At 43.2% G+C, this 18776-nt stretch overlaps 1 protein-coding gene across 1 annotated transcript in view; it reads left to right on the top strand.

Moving 5' to 3' along the window:
• Positions 1-18776, top strand: part of MTCL1 (microtubule crosslinking factor 1) — a 103277-nt gene that overhangs the window by 40225 nt on the left and 44276 nt on the right. The window contains exons 5-6 of the mRNA XM_032181120.1: positions 13091-13240; positions 17094-18419. Coding sequence (XP_032037011.1) covers positions 13091-13240; positions 17094-18419 — 1476 coding nt within the window. The remainder of the gene's footprint in view (positions 1-13090; positions 13241-17093; positions 18420-18776) is intronic.

Below are 18776 nucleotides of genomic sequence, written 5' to 3'. Positions count from 1 at the left end.
GGCCAAAGGAGAGCATGTCATTCAGACAGGCCGTGTGAAATCTGACAAGTGTGCATAAATATTGGTCCTGACCATAATAGGGCTGTGATTCTGCAGCCCTCACTGAAGAGAGGCCGGTGGGATGCCTTGCATGACTAACAATGAACCACTCGCATTAGTACGTGCGGCACAGCTTTTAAGCCTAAAGAGCTGTGAATACTGTAGCATCACATTGCTCTATAGAAATAAAAATGATTATTGAATTGGGGAATTATTATTGTTGTTATTGTTATTTTTTTTTTGGGGGGGGGGGTAGTGGTAGTATTTTATTTTATTTTATTTTATTTTATTTTGTTTTATTTTATTTTATTTTATTTTATTTTATTTTATTTTATTTTATTTTATTTTATTTTATTTTATTTTATTTTATTTTATTTTATTTTATTTTATTTATGCCTCAGTACTGGTGAGTGATGTTCTGAAAAGTTTATTTTCAAAGAGAATCCCTGCCAAATCATTTGAAAGGAGTGTAAAGCCTACTGATTTCATCTTGCAGTGTCTGCAAGCCACTGTTGGAATCATTAGCAACAAGTGATACAATGATACAGATGCGTGATGCTGAACAGAAAACAAGGCAAAAACAAATTATCTTCTTTAAGCACCAGTCAGAATCAAAGGTTATTATTCCTACAGCATGAGTAATTTTATTACTTTAAGGTGGGAGGGGATTTCAAGTAAGTATGTGCCTTCTATTAAAATCTATACTTTATACCTCTTAGAATCTAGGGTTGCCACCAGCTTTCCTTTTAGTTTTTGTTATAGGGGGAGAATTTGGTCAAAGCATGCCAGCTTTATGGTGACAAGGAAATGAATAAGCAAAGCCTGAAGAGGACTCATCCAAATGATTTTTAGTTCCAAGTCATTAAAATAATTATCTCAATTAGAATTTTATTTTGTCAAACTCTAGATCTACTTTTGCTTAAAGTTCTTTGGTCTCCTTCTGGGGCACAAACAGCTTTCTCAGATTTTCCCGTGTAAATGAAAATGCATTCAAAATTCTTGGTTGTTACATGCAAAATAAAGAGAAAATAACAAAGCCAAATGGGGAAATCGCGTGTTGTCCGGGGCATTTGGAGTGGTCAGTAGGAACTTTTCTGGCATTTCCCCTGGTCAAGCCCCACAGCACGCGGTGTACTTGGGACAGGAGCAGTGCCTGGCTGCTTATCTTCTGTGAGCATCGTTAAGGGAATTGTTTGTGCTTACTTTAAGCGCTGACACTGTGGCACCCTTTGGGATAGGGTGGGCTCTCAGCAGGTTACCTGTAAGGAGCTGCTTTTTCCAGTTGGATGAAGATGCAGAAAGAAAAGAGTGACCAATGACTTCAGTGGTGGAGAGACACCGTTTTTGCATTTTAATTAGAAAAATGAAAAGTGCATGAATTTCCCATTTCAGCAGTCTCTGTCATCTGAGAAATAATGATCTGAAAAAAAATTGCAGGTCTCTGGCAGTCTCTCCAGCAGGCTGCCATTATTCACTCTAACGCATACGTGTTATTCATCATCGTTAATCTTCTGCCCCCGGGTTAGGATATATTCTATTTTGCTGAGAGTTGCCATGTTTCAGGTCAGGAGCTGGTCCATCGATGGGGCTCAGCTGCCTCTGCTTCACAGCAGGGCGTAATTTTGAGGGAGACCCTGTAGGAAGAGGGGTGCTGGGGCAACAGCCAGCACAGCATCCCTGCGGCAGCCCCGTGCCTAGCACGTGATGGTCGATGGTTGGTCAGAGATAAGAGGGGAAGGGTTATCATGTCCCCCAGAGAATCTGCACTTGCTGTTTCATCGGGCTTGGCAAAACAAACTTCTGTTTGTATTATTGCCTGACAGGCTTAGCAGGGCTTTGTGACATGACTTGGTGATGTCCTCTTACCAGGCATGACAGCAGGCATGGACCAGTGACCATTAGACGCCTGTCTGCAGCATCTGTGGCACACTGTCTGGTCTCCTAAAAGCTTCAGTTTCAGAAGCTCAGCTTGCACTGCCTGAGGCCCTAGTCCAAGACTTGCTGGAGTTAATGAAAAAACATCAAAAAAAGGAGTTTGGAGTGATTTTGGCACAGAAGTATATTCCTCAGTAGTATCTGTTACTTAGCTATTTGTATGTGGTTAAATCCCTGTACTTCATATGCTGATTTATAGTAAAAAAAACTTGCTTCTTTGGCTTTTTTGGGCCAAGAAGTATAATAAAAAGGTATTTTCCCAGAATATTTTCTCAGCCTGCACTCCCCAGCAGGAGCTTGCCATTGCAGCTTCACTCTTCCTGAGTGTTTTGCAAGGTTTTCCACATATGAAGAGGTTCTTTGTAGTAGGCAAATCAAATACGAAATACACGAGGACGTTCCTTCTCTGATGTACCTCAGCATGCCAAGTACCCAGAGATCAGAAGGACTTCAGAGTTACTGTCTAACAATTATTTTTCAGAAGCTGCATCTCAAGTCGTCTTCAGATACCTCTTTCACCAGGCAGCAGCATCAATATGATGTGCAGATGGGATCAGTGAGCTCCTCCCTGTAATTTATGTATTTTGGTGCATGGTTCAACCTTAGGACACAGCAGCTGGCATCAACTGTCAGGGTCGTGTGAAGGCAACAGCGCTGCTCAGCTTTTTTATTTCATTCTGTATTTGAGCCTGGGTGTGCAGCATCACCAGCCAGATAGCTGTAGTGGGTTTTTTCCACTTCATTGAAGAAACATACATATTCTCAGCAAAGTGTGCCTTTTACAACAGGTACATAAAAGTGCAAAGAAAAGGGCATAATTTTATAGCCTCTGAGAGAAAGTCATCAAAACCAAGTGCTGTCAGTCTTCACTTGTTATCATAATAATTATCATAATAAAAATACTGTGTAAAACGTGACTAGGGTTACAAATTCAGTCAATTGAAAGGTTAGGGAATGGGAGAAGAATTGTTTCCCAAGCAGCCTAGCACAGTGCAGACACTGTCCCTTGCTGCTTGCTGCCTCAGACCAGGGCTGGTCCTGCCTATGGTGACTTTCCTCTTTTTTCTAGCAGGGCCTGCAGTTTCTGTAGGGCATGAGGTTTCTTAAGCAGAAGAATCTCCTGAAAACCAGCCACAGTTGTGTGCCAGCAGCTCACCCCACACAGCGAATGGATGTTTTGAATTAGACTAAACAAAAAAGAGGAGTAATACATAGCAAGGAGACAAAGCACAAAGATGTCCTAGTCGATTTTTCTGATGTCTGTTTCATACAGGAACTTAATGTAAGAGGTGATGATCCAAGTCACTTATTCCTGTATCCTAAAATCAATATTTTGCTTGAATAAAGGTTGTTGCCTGGGGTTGTTGCTATTGGAGTGGTCTGGACCGGTAAAACTAATCTTGTGGTTTCAAGGGAGTATGAGCGGGTTATCCTCTTTCCGTTTTCTCTTCTGTTTTGCCTGCAGATAAAATGTTATTCTTGGTAAGGAAGTCTGTATCCCAAGGAAGTACAGCAGCTAGGCCCCACGTAGGATGTGGCTAGGGAGGGCTGAATACCAATAAAGATGAAGTAGCAAATTCCTCCCATGGGCAGGAGCTGATTCCCCCAAAGATCAGCTCCCCATGCGCTGGAGAGGGCTGGGAAAGCTGAGTGTCTTGGGCAGGGTCTACAGAGCAGACCGAGGAGCATTATCCCACCCCACACTTTCACCCACCTTCCTAGGAGCTGCTCCGAGAGGTCAGAGAGCTTGAAATGGGGATTTTGCAATTATACCATCTTTCCTAATTATTTATTTATTTTTCTACTGGCCATTTCCAGCTGAAATTGGGATCCTAGGTGGCCTAACACTTTTCTCCCATGATGGCAACTCTAACTTGAATTTTATTTGTATAATTGATGGCCTTGTTCTTTATTTGAGAACTAATATTGTTTGTGCTCAAACTGTGACTACTCCCATGGCATGCTGAATACGTGTGTCTTTGGGGTGACGCATCACCTGTCAGTAAACTGTTACGTGCTTCGGATTATATAAAGGAATGGGAGTTAGGGGTAACGCTTATCTGAGGGTCAAAATTGTCATCAGTTACAACCATATACATTTACCATCTTTTTGTTGTATCTGGATGAAAAATGGAAACCTGTTTTCTGAGCGCAGTGTCCTTGAAATTGTGAAATAATAGATGGGCACCTGAGGATTACAAAGCCTATCTGGGCCATGTTCACTGGAGATCATCTCAGTTGGCCTTTAATCTCTCTGCTTCTTTAGAATTTTATTTAATACTTTATAGAAACAGCAAGTTGCTCTAATCCAGGGGCGATTGAATGTACTTGTAGTTATAGTTGTCTGCTCATGGAAAAAATATCTTTCCATCCCCAATGACAAAGACAATCCTATAGCTGTTGATCTATTAGTACAGAAAGTACAGATGCTGCACAGCTTTGTATATGTTTCTCTGCTAAAAGTTCTAAAAATACTCTTTTTTTTTTTTTTTTTTTTTATTCTGTGCAATTTGCTCTTTACACCTATACCCTGGGCACTACAGAGATTTCAGATCTGTGTGTTTTCTTCCTCTCCTAGTGCTGTAAATTGCTGAAGTAGCCTTGTGACCCCCTAAGAGCTTGGAGCTTCACCCAGATCCCCTCCTCTCCTTTAACAGCACCATCCAAACTACAGCTCTCTGTTTCACCTCATCACCCTGAAACTCAACTTTTCGCTTCTCCAGTGCACTGAAACCTGCTCAAAACCTGAAAACCTGGGACCATCAGTCATGTAGCATTGCTTTTAAATGCTCTTGGTGGCAGGGAAAGGATGAAGTCTATCTCTGCAAGCAATTGGGAGAGCAGGTTGCTGTCTCTGTGGGCATACCACTGCTTTAGTCTTCTGAAAAAAAAAAAAAAAAAAAAAAGAAAAAAAAATATGCCAATAATAGATCAACAGTTACAGGAAATGTGATGCTACATGTGCATTGATCAGCAGTAAATGCTCTTATGTTGTCTTCCTTCGGAAGCATCAACTCCTAATCCCCTTTCTGAGCACTACCCCTGTGATGTTGTAAATCCAGCCCAGGCTGACTGCTGCTCAGCAGCTCCCAGTGGAAGGCCTGCAACAGAACAGCAGGATGCTTGCTACAGCCCCTCAGAAAGGATTTTGGTTTTAAAGTGTTTTTCAGGGAACACAGGAGGAGAGGGCAGCTTTGTTTCTGTGTGTGTACGGCACCCGGCACGTTTTCACAGGCTGCCTGCTGCACTGTGATACCAGCAAGCTCAGTGTCAGCACAGCACATACCTCTGGGATTATGCCCCTGCTCCTGAATGAGCTCTTTCCAAAAGGGTGCAAGCTGACGTGGCTCCTGTCCTGTGTGCAGGGCCAGGGGCAGGGTGATGCTCAGCGACTGCGGCTCAGCTGACGCTGGTCTGGTCTCAGCATGTTAAAATCCCCCTTACGTATTGTGATAGGTGTGATGTAATTTGGGTATTTTATGTCTCAACAAAGTAGGACTCGCACACGGGGACTTTTAAAATACATTTTAATGAATTTAAGAAGTTATTAAAAATAGCAGTAGTGCACAAGACAATGACACCAGTCAGTGTTTGGGATCTCAGCTGTCTGTTTTAGGATTTCAGTTATTGTATTAATAACATCTATTACATCACTGTGCTATAACTGCTTACCTGTTATTACTATAACAATTATCATATTATTATAGATGATTACATTAAATTCAGGACCCTTTGTCAGCCTCAGCGGAGCAAATACTAAGGGAAGCAGCCTGTTTTGAGGCAGCCTGGCTGTCTTTCCCATCCCACACACTGCCCTCTCGGCAGCCTGGCCTCCAGGCTTCCCTTGCACAGCACCTCCCAGATCTGCCACACCGAATTATTTGCAAACACCCCTCCAGCTGGTATCACCAGGGGATCAGTCCACATGCAAGAGGCACTGGGAAGCTGTGAGAGACAACCGATGCCATGCGCTGGTCATAAGAGGCAAAAGAAAGAGACTCCTCCAAAGCCCCCATTCATAAACTTAGCACAATAGGGTAAAGAATGGTTAGGGAAATTTAAGCTGGTGCTGAAAGCTGCTCTGCTTTGCTGCTTTTTTACTCAAGGGATGGCTTTTATTCTGAACCGTAATGCTTATGATATTTCAGACATGGCTTGCTTCGCTAGGTCATGTGAATGATGAGTATCACCGCATTTGGAGATTTCCAGTAAATGAAACACACATGGGGATGAATGCAGATACAGATCACTTGCGTCAAACCCAGTGTTATCAGGGCTCGGTGAGATATTCTTTTCAAGGACCTACAGCAATTGAAAAGTGATTAGGGTTTCATTGTATTTTCCAGTTCCATCCCATAGGTACGTATGACAGCCCACATGGAAAACCTGCTGCCATGCTGTCACCGAGTGCCCTGTGTAGTATGGAGGTGTGGGATGGCAGCTAAACAAAATTTCAGTTGTACACCTGGTATTTTGAGGTAGTTCAGGCTTTAAGATGAAGTGGAAGCCACCCTACCCTACCATTACAAAGAAGTGTGTTGCTGCAGAAGTGGGAAATGCTTCCTTTTCAAATAGATGAGTAACAGGACTGGAAAGAAGATGCACAGTGGAGCATTTTTAAAGAGTTCACTCATTAGTGGTTTGAGAGCAGTATCCCTTGGCTTTGTCACCCTCTGCCATAACCTCCCCCTGTGGTCCAGCACGGTGCCCAGAAAACATCAGCATGAGTCACTCCTGAGCAGCAATTAGTGCTGCAGTTAACGAGTGCTGCTTTACATTACACGGGGACAAGTCCCCCCTCTGACGGTATGTTGTGAGTGGGCCCTTCCTTCTGATTCACATTCATGCCAAGCAGAGTTGCCTTCATCTAAATCACTGCTGCTTAGCAGGATGTAACTGTTGTGAAGGGGTCGGTAGATTGCCGGGCTTTACAGTCATCCACATGCTATGGGGCAGAGATTACATCTTGCTGGATGTTTTGCTGAATGCTGGACCTGTGGGGGCTCAACACCTAGCAAGAAGTTAGCTCTCACTGGGGAGTGCCAACGTGCAACTCTTAAGCTTTTACCTTACAGATAAACCAGTAATCTGAAAGCAGCCCAGGTAAGCTACTGGTATATTTAGAGCCAGTGGGTTTGGTCACTCGTACATATTTTTTTAGAAGTGCTGTCAGATCTCTCACAGGCAGTATTTTCTAATGAATGCAAATGAAATTTGTGATAATCCATTTCAAAGCGATCGGTAGCAAGCCATCATTGCGCAGGGAGAGAACATTATTTATACAATTCATAAGCCACAGTAATGCTTGTGCATAATTCTTCACACATCACAGTGACAGAAGTGGCCTTCGGGCCAGACTTTCCAAGCCAGCCTCTGTGTTTTTACATTGCAGACATCCTCACTTCAATGGCTGACTACTTGATTTTGCAGGCTCAGTTTGATGCACATACGATAGCAAGCCCACACCTGCCTGCAGATGCCAAATTACACCCAAAATGACTCGCTCCTCTTGGTAGCAGTGAATAAAATGACAGGGTGGTTGCTCCAACAGGCTCTGAATTCCCTTTTTTTTTTTTTTTTCCCAAGTATTTGTCTCCTGCCTCCTGTCCACAGCTCTATTCCCAACCTTCCTAGCGCTTACCTCAGTGTTGAGACTTGGGGCATATCTTGTGTTTACATTTGTGATTCCTCTCAACTCAAACTTTATTTCAATGTCTTACTCAGCCTCTAATTCCAGTGCACTGCCTACCCCTTGCTGTTCCCCACGTGTTGTCTCACTCTCTCCTTGTTCTCGTTGCTGAGTTTGCTGCACTCCTCTCGGATTTGCTAAAACTAGAGTTCACTGAAAGATGAAAATAGTCTCTTCCTGTCCTTGCCAGGCTTCTGGGAAAGTGGAAATAATTGTGTCTCTTCCTGCTGATAATACTGTACTCACTACATCCAGTGATCTTTTGGGGAAGTTTAACTTTTAAAATACCAGGCAATTTGTTAGTATTCATTGAGTAACCTCTTTTCTGAGACACTAATATTAACCAAAAGACTAACGAAACCTTGTTTAACCATCATGGAGAGACTTTTTAATAGATGGCCAACTCTGGTTGGTCTCTTGATTATAAAAGGTAGCACAGAAATGTTCCTTGCAGCATTAATTCATATCAGCTTCTGATACCAATTTCCTGCGCATCAAAGAGAAATGCTCCTCTATTGTACCACTTTTATTTTTAAATCACTTAGGCCTGTGGTGTGTTCCACCTATTTCTTTTTGCAGTGGCACCCTCTGCCCTTAGTCCTACAGAAATATGATCTATATTGGTTAGCGTTTCCCATGCACGTGCAGCCTAGTCCCACAGAGGTACATTGGAGATCTTTCATTGCTCTTGTACAGGGGCTAGGGATTTTTGGTTGGTTAGCCCCTTGTGCTCATCCCCCTGCTTCCAGTCCTGCACTGGCCAGCGGATGTTTCTCCCTATCATCCTCTGATAGCTCCCAGAGGTAGATATTGCATTCTTTCTCTCGCACCTAGCCTAAAGTTGAGTCCTTGCATTATGGAAATACAGACCCATCTCCCAGCCCAGCACTGATCAGAAGGCTGTTATGCAAATCCAAGCAGGTTGGTGTGAAAACGTGCAAAGTATGGCCCTGACTGTGGCATTACGTTAAACACTTGGTACTCTGGATCTGTGAAATCCATTTTTTCAGCAAGAAGCAGAGTTTATAGCTCCCAAAGCCAGATCACTACCTGCCTGTTTCTCATCATGTGATGCATCTTTCCTACTTATATTTTATTTCTATTTCTCTTACTTTCCAAGTATTATTCCTTGTAACTGAGCAAAGGTTGCATTACTGTCCATCCCACACCACAACCCACCATCCTCCTGGCTTCTCAGGCTGGATGTTTCCAACTGTAGCTTTTTGTCTTAGTAAAAGCAAGAAGTTTTTAGGATTTGACAGAAGGTTTTGCATCTCTAACATGATTGCTACTCCTATGCTGCAGCAGTGTGTGGAGGCCTCTGCAGAAACTGGTAGGCTCATCTGTGACACCAAGGGCTTGCTAAGTGAACGCAACAACTGGAAGACATCCTCTTATTTGTGCTACTCTTGCTTGAAGTCACACAGAAGAGCAATGGATGTGAGTGTAGAGCTGTACCTGCAGCTTTTCAGCTGTATTGACTTGTCTTGTGTACCAGGGCAGGTACCATGGCTGGTGGCTGCTTGCAGTTGCATCTCTGTTTCCAGAATAATGCCACACTGAAAATAGAAAAAGGGGAAACAATTACTGTTTATCCTGGCTAAGATTGTGTAACAGGTTTTCATATGATGTTTGCAGTGTTTAAAATCTTTTTTTTTTTTTCATTAAACTGTTTCAGTATCCAGAAAAAAAAAAAAAAATCTCTTACTCAGCTTCATTAGTTATAGGAATTCATGAGATTAGAGTAGAGAGCAGATTAGCAAAAACAAACTGTAGTATGTTTTGGGCATATGGTGCTGCACATGAATGGGTTTTAACTACTTAACAGTGTATAACAAAGACCAGAAGAGGAGATTTGTCTTAGCATGGCATAATTATAATTCGTAGTAGCTGCATAGCTTAACAGTCAGGAACCACAGAGGCATGGAAAGCTTTTGCTTAGATTTGCATGGTGTGTGTCCATGTCCCTGAGCTCACACCATGAACCTGCAACAGCTTAGGGTTCACCTCAGCTGGCAACCGTCCCTCATAGAACAAATATAAATAGAAGTAATCAATGAAAGATGCCACAGTGTCAGGTCGATCATTAGGGATTATCATCCTTCAGACTTCCTTTGCCTTTCTTGATGGAGAAAATTCCTGTTTTCTCTTGGGTTGTGCTGAAGCCTGCTGTGCTGCTTGTTGGAGGGGTAAGCATGCCGACTAATTTCTGTGCCCAAAAGTGTTACAAGCCACTGAGGGCCATATTAGAAGCAGTGGCCTAAACCACTGCAAAAGGGACCTAGAGCTGACAAAAGGGGAGGCACTGCTAGTTGAAGTACCCAATATTTCCTTCTCCTGTGTGTATGGGGCAGGTTCAAGGGAAGCTGAAGCTCTGGATGCCAACAAAGCAGTGCAGCCAGCTTTGAATTCAGATGACTCCATAGTTTCCAGCTTCTTGCTTTTTTGCCTAACATCTGCTGTTCTCCTGTGATACTTAGATACTTCAACCTACGCAAGTCAAATTTTTGCCGTTTCTAAATAAATCCAGGTCACACTGGTTTGAGCTTGGTCCTGAAACACAAGCTTGAGAGAATGAGTGCAAATACCAGTAAGGTGGCTGTGCTCCACTGCCCCTCCTGAGGAAAGCTGTGCGTTTCCATTTGGTGGTGGGAGGTTTCAGAAAACCGAGCAGGGGTGATGACATCATTTCCACATCTTAAATGTAAAATTGTGTTAAAAAAACTGCTTATAAAGTGCTGTGAAGATTTGCAATGCCAATCAAATCAAACGTATGTAGTAAATTCCAAAACACACAGAGAGATTTTTTTTTTATTATTATTTATTTTATTTTATTGGTGTTTATCTGGGCTCTTTGTGTGTTTGCTAGCAAGGGCTAACCAATGATGTTATGCCACACAGCTTTAATGTGCGTGACCTTCCATTTTTTTGTGCTGCTTTCCTCCAAGGTTTCCACAATGTCTTTCACATCCACTGTAAGTAACATTCTTGGACTTCTGCCCTGGACTAATCAAACATAAATCATTGCCCCATACTGAAAGTTTTGCCAAAAATTGTGGTGGTCCAGAGGAGAAGAAAAGTTGTGGGTTTTGTTTTTGTTTGCCTCTGTGAACTTTTGACTGATTTTATTCCTTTCTGTTTTGTGTGTGGGAAATAGTGTGCACACTGACAAGGTCCTGATCATCTTGTTTTCTCAGCGATTAATAACAAAAATTAAATCCCTCGTTGCTCCAGAGTATATCCCCACTTTCTCCTCAATTAGTTTTATGGCTGTGAGCTCTGCCAAACTTGCAGGCTTTGTGCTTAGCTTATCAATAACCCAGCAACACTTCTGTTTCAGAGTTCCCTGAAGAGAAGAGGCAGCAGAGAAATGCACAAAGAAAAAAAAACACTCACCCAGGTACGTTTTTCAAGAACGTGCAATTTGTAGCAAAATCGCATGACGGAACTCAAAATTTCATTCTGCGGGTGTTGACGGGGCCATCGGGCACATTAACTAGAGTGCAATTAGGCCTTAATCTACTGAGACCTCCCAGAGATAATGTAGAAGCAATTTAGGACGCAAGCACAGTCTCCAAACCACGCAGCGTCTCGGGTTCGTTGTGCACGTTATCAGCAGAGCAAGGCTGACGGTTTCGTACAAGAAGAGAAAATCACCTTGCCTCACAAAGTAATTGGATCACAGCTTAGGGACTGGCTAAATTTATACGTGGTGCCCAAGTTGTTGCACTAACGAGCGGTGAAGCAGCCAGCACGGTGTCACATCAGGGGAGCCACTTGTGACACTGTGCTTCTCCCTGCTCAGATAAAGGGCAGAGCCCGAGCCAGACCCTTTGTCTGCCTTTGGACACTGGTTTTATTGAAGTCTCCTGGGCTGGTCCCCCTCAGGAAAGTGCTCTGCACCGCTTCCTCTGCTCCCTGTGCTGACGGTAGGAGTTGAAGCCTTTCCCAGTACCCACACGGTTACTGTTTATAGACAGGGAGATGGGGATAGTGTTTCATCTCCCTGTGAAAGGAGCCAAGAGTGGCATCATTATCTTCGCTACAGAAAGGTTGAGCTTCCCCTGCTGCCCCTTTGGCAGGCTCGGTGCATGCAACCGAGACGTATGGCTTTTCTCAGAGTCGATGGAGTCTTAAAATCCCATTGATTTGTAATAATAGCTGTAATAAATTAGAACATGCTGCACTTGAAATGGGCTCCATGGGCGGCTGAAGGGCTGGGGGTGGCCAGACTGGGGGCTGCTGCCTCCATTCCTGGGGCACAACAGAGCGAGCATCCCTGTGGAGCGAGGACAAGTACTGAATCAGACCTTAAAATGGGGCATGAGGCTTTCTTCCTGCATCGCCTGTTATAAGTAATTATTTAAGTCACCACTGAGGTCAGAAAGTTTGTTTTCCTATAAGTATGTAAGATATACATATGAAATATACATATGAAAGATATACCTATGAAATACATGGAAATTACAAGTCAAGATACATGAATGCATGGTCGGGTCCATTGGGCTTTGTAGGAGGCACTGTCCTTCCCTTCCTCATTCCTGGAAATACAGAGAAGTGCAGAGAGAATGGATTCATGTGCTTGTATTTTTCCACCCAAATCCAGACACTGGAACCCCAGAGCACAGGAGCAGCTCTACTTTGCCTTGAAAAGCCTTACAAAGGACTTCATAAAATTAATGGGGTAACCCTGGATCACCTCTGTACCACTCGCAACATGAGGAAGTGATCCCGGAAACCACCCAGGAAAAATAAAAACCTTTACACCATACCCACATGTGTTTATACATCATGAAAGCAAAGGATTTATGTTCAAAAGTGGCTGTTCAGTTTTATTCAGCAATTCTTTAGGGTAGGAAGGATGGAGAAACAATCTGGTATACTGACATGTCCTAGCCACCTCCCAGCTATGGGGCATTAGACAGAGCAGTCTCCAAACCCAGGTATCCACTCAGAGTCACATTTTGGTTGAGACCAGAGCACACCATACCAAGTGCCTGACCCTGGTTCAACAGCTCTGGGTCCTGGGGCAGGGCTCAGAGGGGTAAGTACAGACACAGCCAGGGAGGTTTGAAGTGCTGCTTTTCAGGAGCAGCCACCCTAAACACCTAAAAGAGGTTCAAATACCTAAACTGAGACATCTTAGGCCAAACGCTAAACAGCTTTTGAAATGAAGGCTTGACTTACTCAAGCCAACAGGAAGAACCTTTTTGTCTTTCTTTTTAATCCCCATTACAAGTTTTTCGACTGAAAAGCAGCCGCAGACTTAGATTCTTTAAATCTGTGCATCTGCATACTTACAGATATGTATAACATACAGCAAGACCGGTGTTTTTATGTACTGGGAGCTCATCATGAAAATTAGTGGGAATGTCACATCCACTGCAGGGCACAGCGTAAATTCCTGTGAAACTGATTGTCTTGAAGTCATGTAAAAGCAGAGTTGTTAGTCATGCTTACCCGCCTCTAGCAGTACTGAAGAAAAAAGTTTTTATTCAGCAGAATTGCAAAGTGGAGCTTCTTGGGAAGTACCAGGCACCAGGCAAAACACAGAGAAAAGTGGTTCTCCAGCGCAAGGTAGGAGTGAGTGCTGGTGCTCACCTGGTGCTTGGGTGCTGGTCGTACTGCCCTGTCGTCAGACTCACAACCCCAGCACGCTTACCCATCTTCTGCCTGGCAGTCCCGTGAGACGGTGGTGGTAGAGGAGATGGTGGTGGTCTCTACCTATCTTTGTGTCTTCTTGCCAGAAAAGAAATATCACATTTGGGAGTTTTTGATCAGCTCCTCATTCTCATTGCATCATTTACATTGCATAATGAATTTAAGTTCATTTCTTTCATTTAAGTTTCATTTGTTTATCTCAACACTCTACATTTGCCTAAATTAGACTGCAGACTCTTTAGGGAGGAATCTGGGTTTTTTCTTTCTGTATTTTTTTTTTCCCATTAACATCCCTCTGTAGTGCTATACACAGTTGTGGTGCTATAGCATCCAAATATGCACTACCAGTAACCATTAATTTCCCATTTATCCTTAATGATCCTTTAAGTCAGTGACTAACACCATTAACAACTGAATATTTTTGCACTTTTCCTTCTTTTCTTTCAAGACAGTCTGCCCTACATACACCTTTTAGGAAAGTGTCCACATGCTGGATGTGAAATACAGAAATACAGCCAGGCTGTGCCATAGCCCAGCTTTCAGCCCTTGGGATTTGAGCCTCTTGTTTCTACAGAATGATGTAAAGACTGTGTTCTCCTTTTTTTTTTTTTTTTTTTTTTTTTTTAACTTTTTAATTTTATTTTTGGCTTTCATTTCATTTGTGACAACTTGTAACAAACTATTCCTAATTCTGTGATTTGGCCTCACCTTAGTTAGCCTTATATTTAAAACTCTACTTGCTTAAGTGGGTCTTGCCCTTTTGCTGTTTCCACTTGGTTTCAACTGATCAAGAAATGATTGATATTTCTGTACACAAAGTTTCAGAGGGACAGATGCATGAAGGTTGGGGTCCTACCCTTCTGGCATGCTTAGATCTTGCTGATAAATCTCTCCTGACCATTCTTTTCCTTTGGAAAAAACCTGTCTGGGGAATGGGATTTTCAGTAGTCATGTTTCCTGGCAGAGAAGCAGGGAAGATCTAGAGCTTTCTCACCTTTCCAGATGGGATCCATATTTAGTAGGCGAGATAAACATTCATCTGCTCTGTTGTTTTGTATAAGGCTTGTGTTTGTTTAATGAAAAAAAAAATCTTCTTTGTTTCAGCTCTTGCAAAAGACAAAACTTACAAATGCGATACTTTTTTTTTTTTTTTAACATAGACAAAACCTAGCAATAAGGAACTGCTATTATAAGAATAGTTAACTGTTTTTGTCCTGCTGTAATAACATGCTAACTCCATATAATCTAATAATATAAGTTTGAGTTGTGCAGTGATGCAGAGAAAAAACATTGGGGCCTGACCCCAAACCCACTGAAACCCTTCCCTTTTCCTCAAAAGCTTCAAAATGCACAGTGCATTGTCTCTGTGAGACAAAGTATGAGGCAGTGACTGCTATTTGTATTGATTGAAATACAGCCAGGAGAAGCTCCTGGGAGAAGCTGCCCCTACTGCTCACAGCCATGGGCAAGGTGTGCAGGCAGGCTGGTCATCATCAAGGGCATCAGTGCAGCTGCCTGCAGGTGGTGGCACTGATTGTCAGGCTCTTGCAGCCAATGTTAGACAGCAAGCATGGAGAAGGACACTGGATCAGAAAGACATAACAAGGAAAATGTCAGATGTGATTATTTCCAAGCTTTTAACAGATAAATAAAGAAACTGAAGTGAGCACCCCACCTGTGAGTGCTGATTTGCAGCGCTGGTCTGGGTGTTACTTTCCTTGTAGTCTCTGTATTTCCCTAAAAGCGAGGCCTACAGCAGGAGCTGATTTGTGATGACAGGAAACACAAAGGTAACATATTGTTCAGCCCTGACCAAAGATGATGTTTTAATCTAACATCAGAGCAACCAACATTCAGAGTGACTCCAGAACAAGCTGCATTGAGTTTTGCAAGGTTTTAATGTGATACTTAATTTGCAATGTAGATCTATAAAGAGAAAAGCAATTTGCACATGTATTTTGTAACAGCGTGGAAAGGAGGTGTGTATGTGAGAAGACGGAAAGAAAAAAAAAGCCCGTCTCCTGGAGGCTCTGCTTGTAGTCAGTTATATGCACCTTGTCTGCATTCGTAGAAGACTCACGTTACAGGTGCCAGAAACACAGTGACCAGAGTTTCAGTCAGTCAACTGGTTGCAGTTTTCTTTAGACTCTTGGTTATCACTGAAAACAGACTATTAATGGAAACTTTGGCTGTCTTTTAGTCATGTCTTGTTAATACAATGTAGGATAACTTTTTTTGCTATTTAAGATTTAAAAGTCGCATCCTGCACCAAGCAAAATCAGTAGGAAAGCTGACTGAATTCAGAAACATGCAATCAATTACTTCTCTGTTTTTGTATTAACAGTCGAAATGAAGACATAATTTGTAATTAGTATATATTTAAATAGGATGAGGAGAAATTAATCCAAGTAACATAAAAGGCACCATTACCAATGTGCAAGGATGTGTACTTCAGAAATTAAATCATTTCCTCAGCTTGCTGAGCCATAATTAGTTTTGTAATTTATTATTTTTTTAATAGGCTGATCTCGGTGAACAATTAACATCAGTCATGTTTTCTTCTGGATTCGGTTGCCATTAATAGGAATTGTAACAAAATGGTGCTTGTGAAAGACAACAGTGCTATGGAGACTGAAATGAAGTTTCCATAGACAATTGCACATATGTCCACATGGCCTAACAACAACGATGAAATCTGCTGTCTCAAGAGATCATCTTTCAAAGCCTGCCTTCCATTATGCTGCTAATGCTGATAAATGTGTCTCTTATGAGGCCAAGTGCCTGTATCTCCATGACAATTCATGAAAGTGATTCATGCAAAGAAATTGTTCACCAGCTTAGAATTTACTTAACCTCATCTCTTATTTCAGCACAATGCACACTGGAGTTTTCATCTGAGTGAGATGCAGGACTTTAAAATGCCCAAGTCCAGAAAAAAAGAATAATAATTAAACTCCCATTTAATACCCTGGTGCTTCCAGGAAAAAAAAAAAATGCAGGTTTTCACATGGGATGGATTTGGATGTAACCATGGTTTAATGATTTTTTCATTCTTTTTTCTCATGTTATCACCAATCTCCCTTGTGAACAGTTGTCCATACCAGAAAGAGTGATCACGTTCTGTTCCATCCTAATAATAACAACACCAATGACAACAGTAGTGCTGTCTATTCTGAAAGGGAATTAGGTACTCCAGCTATTTCACAATGTTGTGAGATCCAGTAGTTAAAGTACAGAGCATATATTTCTTCACCGTGCAGGGCAGCTGTGAAGCTTAGTGCACTCTTTTGTGCTCTGTAGCTGAAGAAGCCCAAGATGCGGGATTATGACAAGGAAATTTGTTTGAGCAGTCTTTGTTTCATGATGCTAATAATGAGCAAATGTATCATGAAAGATAAATGGAACAGAAAGCGCCAACAAATCATGGCCCCTTTTCAATATAGTCATTCTCATTTTCCACAAAATTTATTCAATATCTGAGAAAAAATAAACACTGAGCACCCTTGCCCTGGCACTGCTGCATCACTGAACACTTGGACTGGCACAGTGATTTTTTTTCTCTTTGTAACTTGGGTCAAGCTGCTTTGCCAACTTAACCTGGACCGAGCCATGAAATGCGCCAACCGTGTGGTTTGTGCAGCTCTGTCTGTGTTGTTTGCCTACCTAACAGACATGGCTCAGGGGAGTGGGGAGGTGAAGATTTGGGGAAGCAAGCAACTTCTTGGGCTTTTCTAACATTGTGTGTGTGGGGGGGGCTTGTTCTTGGCAGGAGGACAGCGCTGATTTGAAGTGCCAGCTTCAGTTCGCCAAAGAGGAGGCAGCGCTGATGCGGAAGAAGATGGCCAAGCTGGGGAAGGAAAAGGATGAGCTGGAGCAGGAGCTCCAGAAATACAAGTCCATCTACGGAGATGTGGACAGTCCCCTGCCTACAGGGGAGGCCGGGGGACCTCCCAGCACCAGGGAGGCCGAGCTGAAGCTTCGGCTGAAGCTGGTGGAGGAGGAGGCCAACATACTGGGCAGGAAAATAGTGGAACTGGAGGTGGAGAACAGGGGGATTAAAGCTGAGATGGAGGATATGAGGTGCCAGTACGAGAAAGAGTGTCTCAGCCGGGACCACATTTCAAGCATTCCTACCTCGCCCTACGGTGACTCTGTGGAGTCGGCCACAGAGCTGCGCCGGCACCTGCAGTTTGTGGAAGAGGAAGCAGAGCTGCTGAGGCGGTCCATCTCTGAAATAGAGGATCACAACAAGCAGCTAACGAATGAGCTGAGCAAATTCAAGTTCGAGCCTGGCCAGGAGCCGGGCTGGCTGGAGGATGCAGCCTCCAAGTGCGGCGGGCCGCTGCAAGAGGAGCTGAAATCAGCCAGGCTGCAGATCAACGAGCTGAGTGGGAAGGTGATGAAGCTGCAGTACGAGAACAGGGTCCTGATGTCCAATGTGCAGCGGTACGACCTGGCCTCCCACCTGGGCCTGCGCACTTCCAGCCCCAGAGACAGCGATGCCGACAGCGATGCTGGGAAGAAGGAGAGCGACAGCGAAGAAGGTCGGCCACCCCAACCAAAGAGAGAGGGGCCGATCGGCGGCGAGAGTGACTCCGAGGATGTTTATGAGAAGACGTCGGGTTTTGGGAGTGGGAAGCCGTCGGAAGTCAGCGACCTGTGCTCCACTGAGCTCATGCGAGTGAAAGAGGACACTGAGTCTTTAATTAACATCAAACGCGAGGCTGAGCGGCTTGAAAGGACCGTAGACCGCCTTATCACTGATACGGACAGCTTGATTTATGACGCAAAGGTGCATATAACCAGCAGCCCGTCCACTGAGCAGGACTTCAAAAGTGATGAGGGAAGGGGGGAAGATAAACATGAACCAGAGCTTCTGGACACCATTAACTCCAGGATGAAAGCTTTCCGGAAAGAGCTACAGACCTTCCTGGAGAAGGTTGATCACATTGGGGAGGGCCTTAAGGAGCAGATGGAGGACCTGTCTCCTCTTCCCCACCTCACCGAGTCTTCCAGTTTTCTATCCACAATGACGTCCATGTCGCGAGACTCTCCCATTGGTAACCTGGGCAAGGAGTTAATCACAGACTTCCAGGTAAGTTGACCCCTTGTATTCCTTCTTTCTGTTTATCGTTTCTCTTTCTTGCTGGCATCGCTACCCTAGAGCTAATTTTCCTCACAGCTGCTTTGTTATGATTTCAGACCTGCAATGTTTTAAAGTGTGTAATGTTAAACAGACACTTTATAGGTTTTTCTTTTGTTTGTTTGCACAAATCCTTTGATTTAGAGGCGGTTCCTCATGGCAAAAAGGCTAATCCACTGGTGCTATGGAGATCTGTGTTCTTTTTGTTTGTAACAGCAGTGTTTCCCCATGAAAGAGGAGATTAATTGAAAAAAAAAATCTTAATGAAAGTAATTTAGCAGCCTTGCTAAGAAATACGTGGAGGTCTTT

This window comes from Aythya fuligula, chromosome 2, assembly GCF_009819795.1.
Source record: "Aythya fuligula isolate bAytFul2 chromosome 2, bAytFul2.pri, whole genome shotgun sequence".
Lineage (NCBI taxonomy): Eukaryota > Metazoa > Chordata > Aves > Anseriformes > Anatidae > Aythya > Aythya fuligula.
This window is presented reverse-complemented; position numbering and strand designations above follow the sequence as displayed.